Source organism: Symphalangus syndactylus, chromosome 5 (assembly GCF_028878055.3).
Source record: "Symphalangus syndactylus isolate Jambi chromosome 5, NHGRI_mSymSyn1-v2.1_pri, whole genome shotgun sequence".
NCBI lineage: Eukaryota > Metazoa > Chordata > Mammalia > Primates > Hylobatidae > Symphalangus > Symphalangus syndactylus.
Genome location: NC_072427.2, coordinates 119,150,286 through 119,162,761, shown reverse-complemented (window position 1 = coordinate 119,162,761; position 12,476 = coordinate 119,150,286). Strand labels below are relative to the sequence as shown.

Below are 12,476 nucleotides of genomic sequence, written 5' to 3'. Positions count from 1 at the left end.
CACTGCCGAGGAGCCTCTGCTCTTAACCCTCCATGCTTTCCAGATACTTTTTCCTGCAATATACAGTGGAGCCAATGTGAAACTCAACAGCAAGTCAAAGAATCAAGGCTTGCAAATGAAAATATGATATTCCTTTGGGGAATATACTATACACACACACACACACACACACACACACACACATTCATAAATATCACCAAGATGATTACCAAAAAAGAAACACAAGATAAAATTTTTAAATAAATTATTTATTACAATGACAGGAAGACTCTGGATACAAACACATTTGCTAATATAATCACTCCACTGGTTACCTAGGGCTAGACGTACAAAAGGACACCCATATCTCATCAGGAGAAAGACAATTTTGAGTTTCTGGGTGTAGTACCAAGTGGTTATGAATGGGTTATGATCACCACGTACGTGGTCTATCCAGTTAACTGTGTGGCAATTTGCTATTTCAAGTCCTCTCATAACAGAAATTACTGAAATATGTGGAACACCAGTCAATATAAAGAAATCATTTTTAAACAGACTAGTGAATTTGTGTCATAAACACACTTGCGTATGGATATTAGGAGAGCATTGCTTGAATATCTCTAAAACTCTATTTTTAGGAATTAAAAGCTTTCATAGTTAATGATATTGACCTTCAGAATTCATATTGATAAAAGCAAACTTTAGTCATTTAACATGAATGTTTAAATTTTAGAGATTCTAAGATGTGATGCTGAAAAATCCTAATATTTCCATTTAGTAGTGTCAGGGTTGTGCCAGTTCTAATTTCCTATAGCTAGTAACATCAGAAAATATTTATCAGAGATTCAATATTGGTTTCATTAGACCCGATAAATGCTAAGTATGGCAACTATTAAAACCTATTGTTATTCTTGTTTCTAAAAGGGAATAATAGGATGTAGCTATAAAAATAATGAAGCTTATTTTTCATAAATATATCATAACCTGAGTGTCCAAATAGGTTTTAACAATTAAAAATGCCTCATTTGAGAGGACATACACTTATTTGATACTGCCATCCTTCAAAATGCTTTTGGGAGTCCTTATAATGACCTTGACAATCGGTATACAACAAGCAAGAAAATATAATCCATCACCTAACTTGCTACCTTCCTTTATTTTGAAACTTGTTTGAAGTGGCTTTTGACTGTTTCTAAAGGAGGGGGAATATATTTATCAGTTTTCAAAGGATAATAATTTTCCATGATTATTCATATTAACACTATGTTAGTTTCTAAAGTTCAACTCAAATGTAATTTCAAGCAGTAAAATCATTATTTTAGGAAACAAAGAATGCACACTTTAATCTACTTTAAGGGAGTCACACTCATTTGACATCTTTATCCTGGTATGTTTACTCAGATCATCATTAATTATAAGTTCCTTAAGGGTGCAGCCCATATCATTTCAATTACATAGTTCTCTTTTCTAATTTCCCCATCTCCTGTCTACTGCATTCCAGCATAAGACCTGAGGCTGGTCCCATGCTCAAAAATGTTTCTTTAATTGAAGTAACTTGAACTTCTCTATTAGATACATACACAGATAGATATAGCTATATATCATATATTTAATGCTTTATATCCCTTTTTCAATTATATAGTTCTCCTCTAATTTCCCCCTCCCCTGTCTGCTGCATCCCACCATAGGACCTGAGGCTGCTCCTTTGCTCAGAGATATGTTTCTTCAATTGAAGTGACTTGAACTTCCCTATTAGATACATAGATAGATAGATATAGCTATATATCATATATTTAATACTTTACATCCTTTTTTCTATGGATTAGGCAATATTTATATACATAAGATATGTAGATTAATAATATTTGATGATTTTCTGTAAATCAAGGAACTGTACAATATAAATCATAGTAAATAAATCAGATCACCAAAGGCTTTAATAGAAGAGCACTTTATGTCTATTCCTATTTATGCTGTTTGATATATTTTAGTTTTAGAATTCCTGCTAGTCAAGCTTCTTTCTGGGAAAAGACCTACAAGAGTTTATACTTAATAAGGATCAATTGTGATATGCCGTAAGTTGATTCCCCTTCCCTAGTTCACATCTATATGGTCAACAAGATCAACCTTTAGCTAAAGACATTAGCCTCAATGTCATTAGAAGTCCAAATTAACTCAACAGTATAAGGTTGGTCACTGTTATACTTTTATCAATTATCTGGGCTAATTGATAACTAAATGGAATTGGTTTTTTGTTGACAACATTTCATGCTTAGGGATGAGATTTACTGCAGTAATTGATCTGAATTAAAGCATATCCACTAAAACAAAATATCCTAACCAGACAAATCAAAGTTGGTAAAATTTTAGATTAAATACCTTGAAGCAACATTAAATTTATAAGTATTGTGTACTACATTGGTTTTAACATTGTTTATTATATAATTCAGGGACTAAAAGGATAGGAGAAAATTTAAAGCAGTATTAAATTTGTGTCTGTGGACTGGCATTCCCTGTTGGAAATATTAACAGAAAAAGTAAGAAACAGGAATAGAGAATGATCTAGACAATATTTTTCTAAAATTAGATGAATATGAATATTTTCAATTAGTATGTATTGCATTTTAATCAGCATGTATTAAAATCACTTTAATACATGTTGGCTGAAGTATTAGCAAATCCACTACAGCCTAATAACTTGACCAATAACAACAATGCTTTTATACAGTAATAAACAAATGGCATCTTTTGGATTTCTTAATTTGTCCAAATTCAGCTTCTACTGATAAGATTCCATTTAAGACACCTTGCAGGGGCAGACCTTTGCTATCCATGAATGATGCCTTGGCTCACCTAGGAAAAAAGCAGATATCTTGGGTTATATGGTGAAATCTAAAAAGAGAAAAAAGAGAAAGACCAAGAGGAGGGGAGGGAGAGAGGAAATGAAGAATAGATACAGAAAGGAAGAAGGGAGAGAATGAGGAAAAAATGAAAGGAAGAAAGGTACTGCTTATAATTTCTACATATCTTTTCCATCCTAAAATAAGACAAGCTAATATAATAAAAATATACTTGTCTTATAAAGTAGGTAAATACACTTTAATTGCACACATTATTAATAGCTTGGGGATTTTTTTAACTGCCAAGGAAGATGGAAGTTTTCTACAAGAAAAATTTAGTTTGAAATTAGTAAATTTCCATAAATTTCAAACAGCTTAATTGTTCTTAGAAAAATCCACAACTGTAGTTTTAGGGTCAAAATTTATTAGTTGAAATACTGTTTGAGTTAGAGAATCAAACAAGTATTTATTTCTCAGACTACTTGGATGATTGTCTTTGTAGGCTAAAAAAAGCCACTCATTTAAAATCAAATTGACTACCAAACTAATTGGAACATTATTCCTTAATAACTATTTTAAAACACATTTATATTAATGACGTGTCTATGAATAGTAACTTTCACTCCTACTGGCAAAAACTATGGTTTAGTTAAACCAATACTGTATACTAACTCTGTGTGTGTGTGTGTGTGTGTGTGTGTGTGTGTGTGTATGTATTAATGTATAATTTTGCATTCTTTAAAAAATATGCTGATGCTTGAATTTTGCTTTTGGGTAAATTTTAAGAATGTGATATTGTTAAAAACTACCCGAAGAAAGTGCTTACATCTTCCTACTGGAATTGCTCTTAATTCTTCTAGATTTTTTTTAGCACTAACCATAAGAAGTGTGTTCTCGATGGCCATGATTGATCGGCTGCTCACACATTCCACATTTTTTCTGCTTCATGCATCATCATCAGCTATCTCCAACACTCCAGTCCTGAATCTGTCCTACTTTCTGTTACCTGATTTTTGCTGGTGATTCATGAGCCAGAATAGAAAAAGAAAAAAAAAGAAAAACCTCCACCTTGGCTTTTCACAATATAGTATCCCCTGGAAACTGTGAGAAATCTAGTTTTGGCCATCAGACTCATGCAAATGTAATATTGATTGACAATGATGTATAAAGATCTACATAGATAACCTGCCTTATAAAAACCACAAAAATGTTCTATTAATGGCAGAATGCATACTGATTATAAACTACTTCAGAATGATGTGGAAACACGTAAATGCATTTTGTTGGACTTCTGATTCTCTCTTGTCACTATTATTTTCAGCTGAAGCTACTTTGGAGCACACTGTTTCTAGTGCACTAAAAAGAAAAATTATTAATTTTCCAAGCCAATATGGTGACAAAGGCTTAAGGTTTCTCATTAACACTGTCATAGAAAATTGTGAATGTCACACTAAATTTCCTATCATCAAATGAGTTTAAAGATGAGGAGCTAGAAATCCTTAAAAACTTATTCTAAAGAATGAAACAAAAGCTTTAATCACTGTAAAAGAAACAGTAAGAAGTTAACCAGCAAAAGGCTCCACTGAACTATTTTTGTGATAACGTCTTTCAGATTCAGAAGCAACCAGGCCTTAAAGAGCCAAAGAAAGAAAGCCTAATGGCCCTAAAATCTCAAAAGAGGGAGCTGAAAGTTCATGATACTGTCTCAGTGCTTCTATTACTAGACATCAGAGTTATTCCCACAGGTTTCAGCAAGGTATAAATGCCAGTGAAGGAGCAAGTAGACTTCACAGAGTCTAAGCCAGAAACTTCCATCTGGGATTCACCTGTGAGTCAAAACTCTTTGCTAATGAATTATTCCAAAGAAAAGACACTGCTGAGAGACACTTTTCCCTATCAGACAAGACCTCCAGGTTCACGAGCAGGGTCAAAGGAACAGGACTGCTCTGGTCTAAAGGTGCTTTGCCTACCTTAATGGACTCCAGGCGCTCACCTGGGTATACAGCTTGAACCCATAAAGAGATCACAATGGCAGGATGAATAAGGTAGAGTGCTCTAGAGACCAGGTGAACAACCACTCCACAAGGCATCTAAATTGTGACCTATATGCAGACTGCAGCCCATTTACAAATGGGTCATCCTAGTCAATTCAGTGCTGGAGAAGGAGTGATGCCAATATAAAAATAAACAATTTACATACTGAGTTCAAGCCCATTGTATTTAGAGGTAATACACGAAGTGGTTATTTCTATTTTATATAAATTCAAACAACTTGGCTTTGTTAATGACATTTTAAAACTCTCTATCAACATCTAAATATCAACTTCACTTTTTCCAGAAACTTTTTCTGCGCTTCAACGTCCCTTTTGCTTTCTGCCTATGAAAATACGTTCGTATTCACAATATAAAACCAGAAGAGTTAAAGTAAAATGATGTTTACAGGATTTGCAAAGAAGAGAGTTTATGTGGAATGAACAATATATAAAGCAATATACTTGAACTGTGCTTGCATTGAAAAATACTTTTTTTTCATTTTCTATATGCTGTTCAAACAACTGATCTATTCATTAAAATGATGTAATAATTGTATTAGTCATTTAGCATTGCATAGATAAAACCATGTAAGTTCAATATCCATTAAAGTTAGAAGATTGACCACATTCAGCTTTGTAACTGGGGGATTTTGCATGTACATAAAAATGTTAAAAGGAATTTTAAATGAGTGAAAACATTCCAGTTGAAAATGGTAAGAATGGGCATTCAGAATTAAATGCAGTCTTTTCCTTACAATGACTAAGGAATACACTAATGCAATTGTAAGTTTAGCTACTGAAGCACCTCTTCTGGTTTGAGGACATTTTCCCAAATTTCACCACCTAAAAACCCCAAATTTGTTTCTTCTTCTGACTGAGGTAGTTAATATTTTCCAGAGAAACACCACTCACATGTAGTAAATAGAGGTAACTAAACCACTAGAGTAATGCTTATGGTTTTGGAGCCCCTAAATTTTGAAAGACTTGATATTTTGAAGTTAATGTTTGGGCTTTGAGAAGTGGAAAGTCATTTTTTATAGTTCAAGAACATCCCTCTCTGCCACCAAATTCACATAAGAAACATAAAACTTATTTTCCTCCATGTTCAATTTTAAGAATTTTGCCCATCGAATACTCATGCTTCAAGGAAACACTCATCAAAATCTTTCTTACTAAACAAGCACCTCTGTCAGAAGTGTCTTAATTTCTTATCACAGAATTTTATCCACACAAGGAGCAATAAATAATTCATGTCACTGCCTCTTTGTTGTGTGTCCCTGAACTGTGCAGAGCTGGAAGGCTGACAGCTGTGTCAGGACAAGCACCGAAGATCTGACATGACAAGTGACTAACAAGTTTCTTTCAGTTCATAGCAAAAGAAGACAATGGCCCAAAGTGCAGAAAGAAATCCTAAAACAAAATAAAACTGCTTCTTTCTTTTTAGCTAAAGTGTTTGCTATGAGCTTATTTCCAACCCACAAGCCCTGGTCATTTCATAGGACTGCCCAGCCCCCTTTATTCCTCACACTGGCTTGGCCATTTACTCCTGGCCACGGATCAATATGAGCAATTCTTGGAGAAATACGATGTCTCCATGACAACCAAGCCACAAATTCTCAGTGGAAGGCAGTGAGACCAGTAGTGAACTCTCCAGAGGTTTCTAGGCCTATAAGGCAAGATGTCTTAAAATGCAGGAATGGACAGAGGAAAAAGCCAGAGTAATTCATTCTTTATTACCAGTATAATGATGTCTGATGTATAGAACAGTACTCACTTTTTGAGTTAAGATTCTTTATCAGCACCTATATTTTCTAATTAATCTTTCTTTCTTGATAAATGCTTTTGTGTGTATCAATCAGATAGAGAATGTTATATTTGAATCTCACTCCCATTCCATTCATATTAAGGGATGACGGAAATTTATTCTACTTTTGAAATGATATAAAGCTGATCTATTCTCACCAAAAACAACAGACATTTAGGTAAAAACTTGATTCACAGATTTATCTGCCTGACAAAATGAGTAACAGAAAACTGTATTAAGACACTTTTAAAACCTAATCAAAATTCGGCAAAATTAGTCAGAACTAAAAGTAATGGATAAATAATTTTTATTATAGAAATTTAACACTACCATTTACCCTCTCCCTTTTAGAGTGAGACTCATCTACATTTTTCTTTTAGCTATTATGGCAGGGGGTGGGGTTAATTTGCTCATTAAACATTTCTGTCATTGCTAAAGATGTCATTTCTCAGTTCCATGGGATCCGAAAGCAGAAGTGTGGTTGAGAACAGGTACACGGCAGCAGTCCATCTTCGGAGGAATCTTGGTGGAGTGAAGAGGACTGATATACAATGCCATCGCCATTGCGCCTATTGGGGTTCCGAGACGACTTAGGGGACCTGACATAGATTGCAGGCTGCACCTTTCGCTGAAAATTAAATCTCAGTAGCTCTCCTTGGGGAAGGATCAGGGGACTGTTTGCAGCTGCCCCCTGTCAACGAAGGCTACAAGATTTGGAAATCTCTTAACTAAGCTGACAGGCCACAGAGAGGATGAATCAAAAATATGATACATGGATCAGCACACAAAGATGTGAGAGGGTAGAGGGTACACAGGAGCCAGATAAAACAGGAATCACAAATATTAAGTGGAGGAGATATTTAACTCTTTCATTCATGATAATAAGGTTACCTTCTAGCACCTTATAACTTTGTATTTATCCAGGAATGTTCATTTGACTTTTACAAGATTTTTCGATTCTAATTAATTAGTTGTTAAGGCGAGACGTACTTCAAAATGAAACAAAAATAGAAACAGAAATCCTTGTATAAGTGTTTCTAGCTGTATCCTTCTAGTATATTTCTCTTTTATTTCTATAAAGGATATATACAAATAAGTGACTTTGACAAAGAATAGCTTTTATTGCATGAGAGAAGGGTTACTATTTTCTAGACTTTATTTTTCCCTAAACATTTGACAGTATTCATTACCATCATGCTAAAATCCTCTCATCCCAGTTACAGTCCTGTTTGTTTCTAGAAAGGTAAATAGAATTGTAATAATGACAGGTTCTCTTTTCACCCCCGTCTGTCCACTTCCGCTCCCCCTTGTTAGATCCCATTATTTGAAATATTTAAAATGTTGCCATTTCTCTATAGTTCCCAATCTCTGGCTCTATTAACCATTTAGCCTAAAATTGATGATAATGAACTAATAGTGTCAGCTTCCCTTCTCAGTCATAAAGCCTTTGTACTTCCTCCAACTGAATTCTTGATGAAAGAGGAAAAGATAACAGCTCCACACTGTGACCCCTGGAGGTGACCATTAATTTGACAGTGCAGCTGCTAAGAGAAAACAGCATTACAATGTCCTCTCCCCTCACCCCCTTCCAAGGATCCCAAAGCTGTGTCAAATTTATCATTTTATACTTGACTATTTTTAAATGGCTTTCACCTGGACTCTCAGACTCTTCCAAGACACATCTGTCAGGCATGTCCTCCACGTCTTGGAAGTTTGCCGAGTTTGAGTTGCTGTCATGCTTGACCAGACTGACTGGAGCTATTAAAAGAGAGAGAGAAAGAGAGACACAGAGAGAGAGAGACAGAAGAGAGAGGATGAAAAAGTAGTAGCAAACACCATTAAAACATTTCCTTTCAGTTCCACAGATATTTCCAGGGACACACTATGTAAACACAAATTATAAATTGAAATAAAATGTATCCTCTAAGTATTTATTGGCACACATGTAATTAGTTGAAAAATCTATAGATGTGACTTTATCTTAGAAGAAAAATAAGTTCACGGCATCAGCTTAAAAGCTACAAAGTAACAAAGTGATCTCTTCGAAGTAGAAATCGTATTTTTAATGCATAAATCTAAAACAATATAGTTAATTAACGGCAATAGAACACAGAAGAACATCGGACTAGTCAATTAGAAAGACCAGCTCTGTACTGGTGGCAATGGTTCCTCTCATTGCACAAATTACAGCTAATGAACATTTTGTGTGCATTTTGGCTCTCTTTCATTAAATTAAAAACTACGGTACCAAACACCAAAAAAAACTAGTACTATAAAAAGTAAATTTTAAAATGTAGCATGAATATACACTGAAAGTTATAATAAGAAGGGCTGTTGTTTCAAATGGTAGGTCTCCAGACAACCTATCATGAGATATAGTAGGATTATGACCAGAAATGGAAGCTAGTACAGAAGTCTAAAATTTTCTATAAACCCATGGTACCCACTAATTCTGTTTGAGAAACAGACTGAAGTTTCCACATTTCTCCACAAGTTGTAATACTTGCTCTATGCCATCTCCAGGAAGTAACATATTTCCATATTACACTTGTTCTAGAAAATATTTGTCAGAAAAAGTGGGCCTTGTCTTCATGAAGAAGCTCAGTGAAAAAATAAAGCAAAACAAGCCTGCAATAGCATAAATTAGGTCACGATTAAGCCAAACATTCTAAATATATGGATACTGTTGAGTACAATGGAATTGTATTTATTACAAGTTGCTGCGGTAAACACGACTACTGATTTGATAACACATGCAACGTATTTATAAGCCATAAATGCAATAAACAAAATATATATTTACAAATCATACATAAGATATGTTTGCTGGCACAGGGGAGTGGGCCTGGACAGTTTCTAAACCTCTGTTAGGTGACAAGAAAGCAACGCAGAGGCTGAGACTGTGCTACTTCACACATTTGGTACGTGACACAATGGTGTCCCACCCAAGGTCCAGGCAGCATTAGTAGTGTTCAGACCTGGCACACTCCTCCACTTATTTTAATGGAGTGTGCATAGCACTGATGTTTGTAACCTGAAGACCACATGGACAAACTTTACAGAAGACTAGTAACACGATTCTGGTTTAAATATTCCCTCTAGATTGTTTCACCAACTCTCTCAGGACACAGATATGACTTCTCTGTTCTATCAAAGTGCCAGCATAGTTAGAATTCACTACTTCTCTAAAACCTTTTTTTGGGAACAAAATGTAAGAAAAGCATGAAATTGCTATTTTCAATAATAAATCTGATCTTTTCATTTCCATCCATATGTTTCTGTGGACTTCATATGCAACAGTGTCTAGGCCATAGAAGGTATTCTTGAAGGACCTGTGAAATGAATGAATGAACACATGAATGATGTAGAGGTACCATGCTAAATGTCCTTCTGATCCAAGAGGATATGTGCTTTCAATTATCTTTTCAATGGATCTGTTCAATTTCTTTGTTAGGCCAACTTGAGACCAAGGATGCATGCTTGCAAAATGGTGATGTGGGTTAGTTTGTGTGATACGGAAGGAGAGGATGTGTGGCCTAAGTAGTTATTGATGTAGCTGAGATTAATTTTCTTAATTTTCTTCAGTTTAGGTCATACTTACAGATTATTTTTGAATCCATAGATTTTTTGTGAAATGTTTAAGTGGTATAGTTAAATGTATCAGTTTCATTCAGAATACCATTATGTTGGTCAAGATTTCCTGGCCTACTTTAATGATTTTTATCTCTATATATCTTACTTGATAATATTCTGAAATATTTACATTGGTATTTATAAAAGGAAATAAATCATATAGCTAAATGTATTACTAAAAGCCAATGAGGTAGCACCTCTATTGATTTGGGCAAATGCATTGCCCTTGCCATCCAACACACTATTCTTTCATAATTTAAAACATTCTTCCATTCATTCATTTATTCATTCCTTCAAAAAATATTTATCAAGCACCAAATAAATATTCAGAAGATACTGTTCTAAATCAGGGACCTCACAGAGGAAGAGGACATGGTATTAGACAAAGTACATGTCTGCAACCATTCTTTGTGGCAATTAAGTGGTCCCAGAATGAACTGACATCACAAACTCCTCAAAAAGGCCAGAAAGTTAGGTGTAGTTTTAGCTGCATGATCTTCACTAAACTCACATTAGTTGGTACCATGCTACTACTTTGCTTCCACCTCTGATTTTGGAGGGTGTGGCTTGTGTGGGGGAGGGGAAATAAAGATGGTTATTCCTCAGATACTGAACTTGGTTATAGATTAGTTTCCAAATTTGAAATGATACAAGATTTGTCATTTTTACTGGGTAGTTCCTAGGGCATCCAATTAAATTTACTGTAGAAGAAATAGCCACATTCTGCCAGTTGGGAATAGCAGGCGCTGGAGAGGTTAATTACTGCCATTCTACTTTTTCTTTGTTTGTTTGTTTGATAGGCTAATCCTTGCAATTGTTCTTTTGGGTGTTTCCTGTGATGTTTCATCACTGAACTCTGACACGATGTGTGACCAAGGCTTCTCTAATGAATCACTTCAATAATGATGAATCCACAAATATTGCTCTAGTGTTTATTATGGGTAGAGTTCTGTGCTGGACTGTGAGGGGTAAAGACAGGAAGGCACTTTTAATGTGCCCTCATACAACTTGTGCTCTAGTTCAAGTATGATGAAAAGTAACTAGTAGGAGCACTGGAGACGACATTCTAAGAGGGACATGGTTTTTAGTAGTGCAGAGGAGAATTCCCCTACAACAGAGTAGTCTGAAGGTAAAATTTGAATTAGACCTCCTTGAGTAGGAATGTGGAAAACCCAAAGGGAGCTCATTCAAGGCAAAAGAAAAGGGTGTGAACCTAGGCATGACCAAAGATACACATTAGCCTAGTGCCGCGGATATATTTGTCAAAGCTGCTGCCTACTTTGGTATGTATTTTTAATGAATTCTCTTTACATGTCTCTTTGAGCTTTTTCTAAATTGCTGTTGTTAGCTAATCCTTCTCACCTGTGAAAGTTAGCTATAGACAGGTTTTTCCTTGCTTTAGATAGTCAATAATTTGATGTTTACTGATGGTGGGCCCATTTATCACAGTAAGCTGTCCTTTTACTATACATATTGACTTTTATTTATCAATACCAAAGTGCATTTGTAGCTCATCACTAAAGTTCTTAGATATTTTCAGTAGTTTTTGAAGGTGCATTTCAGAGCTTGGCAGAGAGATACTTTTGACATCAATATAATGCAAATGGTTGCTAGACTTATCTTTAGCTTAAAATCAACTGTTTATTTCCTCTGTAATGGATTCTGAAATAGTCCACATTTGGAGGTAAGGGGCAAAAAAGGCAAACTCTTCTTGACAGTTCTGCCACTGAAAGATGTAAGGCTATTCCATTTACTCATCACATGCCTCAAAATATTGACGGCTGAAGGGCCAGTGTTCTAAATATCTTTGCAATATCTTTGGTAGCTAGATAAGAAAGGAATCTATGAACTTTGTATGGATGTGTTTCACTATGGTGCATTTAACTATTAGTGTAATTCTTCTAGATCCTAAAGAAATGAATTGTTCGGCCAAAGACAAGATGAAATCAATAGTTTTTAAATCATATTCAAGAACACTGCAAGAGGAAATTCAGGAGATAGTATGAGGAAGACTCTATAGCAGGATTTGTTGTTAAAATTAGAAAAGTGGTAGCAGGGCCATCAGTGGTAATACTCCTCCTCCTGCTCTGTTCTCTATTTTGGTTTCAGTTCTCCTCTAAAAATTCCCTTCTTCCTGTTCTCATCACTTGCAGAAAGATGGTATTAGCTGTTAAAGGGGGCTAGGCC

At 35.1% G+C, this 12,476-nt stretch overlaps 1 protein-coding gene across 6 annotated transcripts in view; it reads right to left on the bottom strand.

Moving 5' to 3' along the window:
* Positions 1-229: 229 nt before the first annotated feature.
* The window catches only part of WDR72 (WD repeat domain 72), a 238,720-nt gene continuing 226,473 nt past the window's right edge, over positions 230-12,476 (bottom strand). For all 6 annotated transcript variants that reach the window (XM_055279193.2, XM_055279195.2, XM_063640667.1 and 3 more), the window contains 2 exons: positions 8,310-8,414; positions 230-2,832 (listed from right to left, as the gene is read on the bottom strand). In XM_055279193.2, the coding sequence (XP_055135168.2) occupies positions 2,777-2,832; positions 8,310-8,414 (161 nt within the window). In that variant the 3' untranslated portion in view covers positions 230-2,776. The remainder of the gene's footprint in view (positions 2,833-8,309; positions 8,415-12,476) is intronic.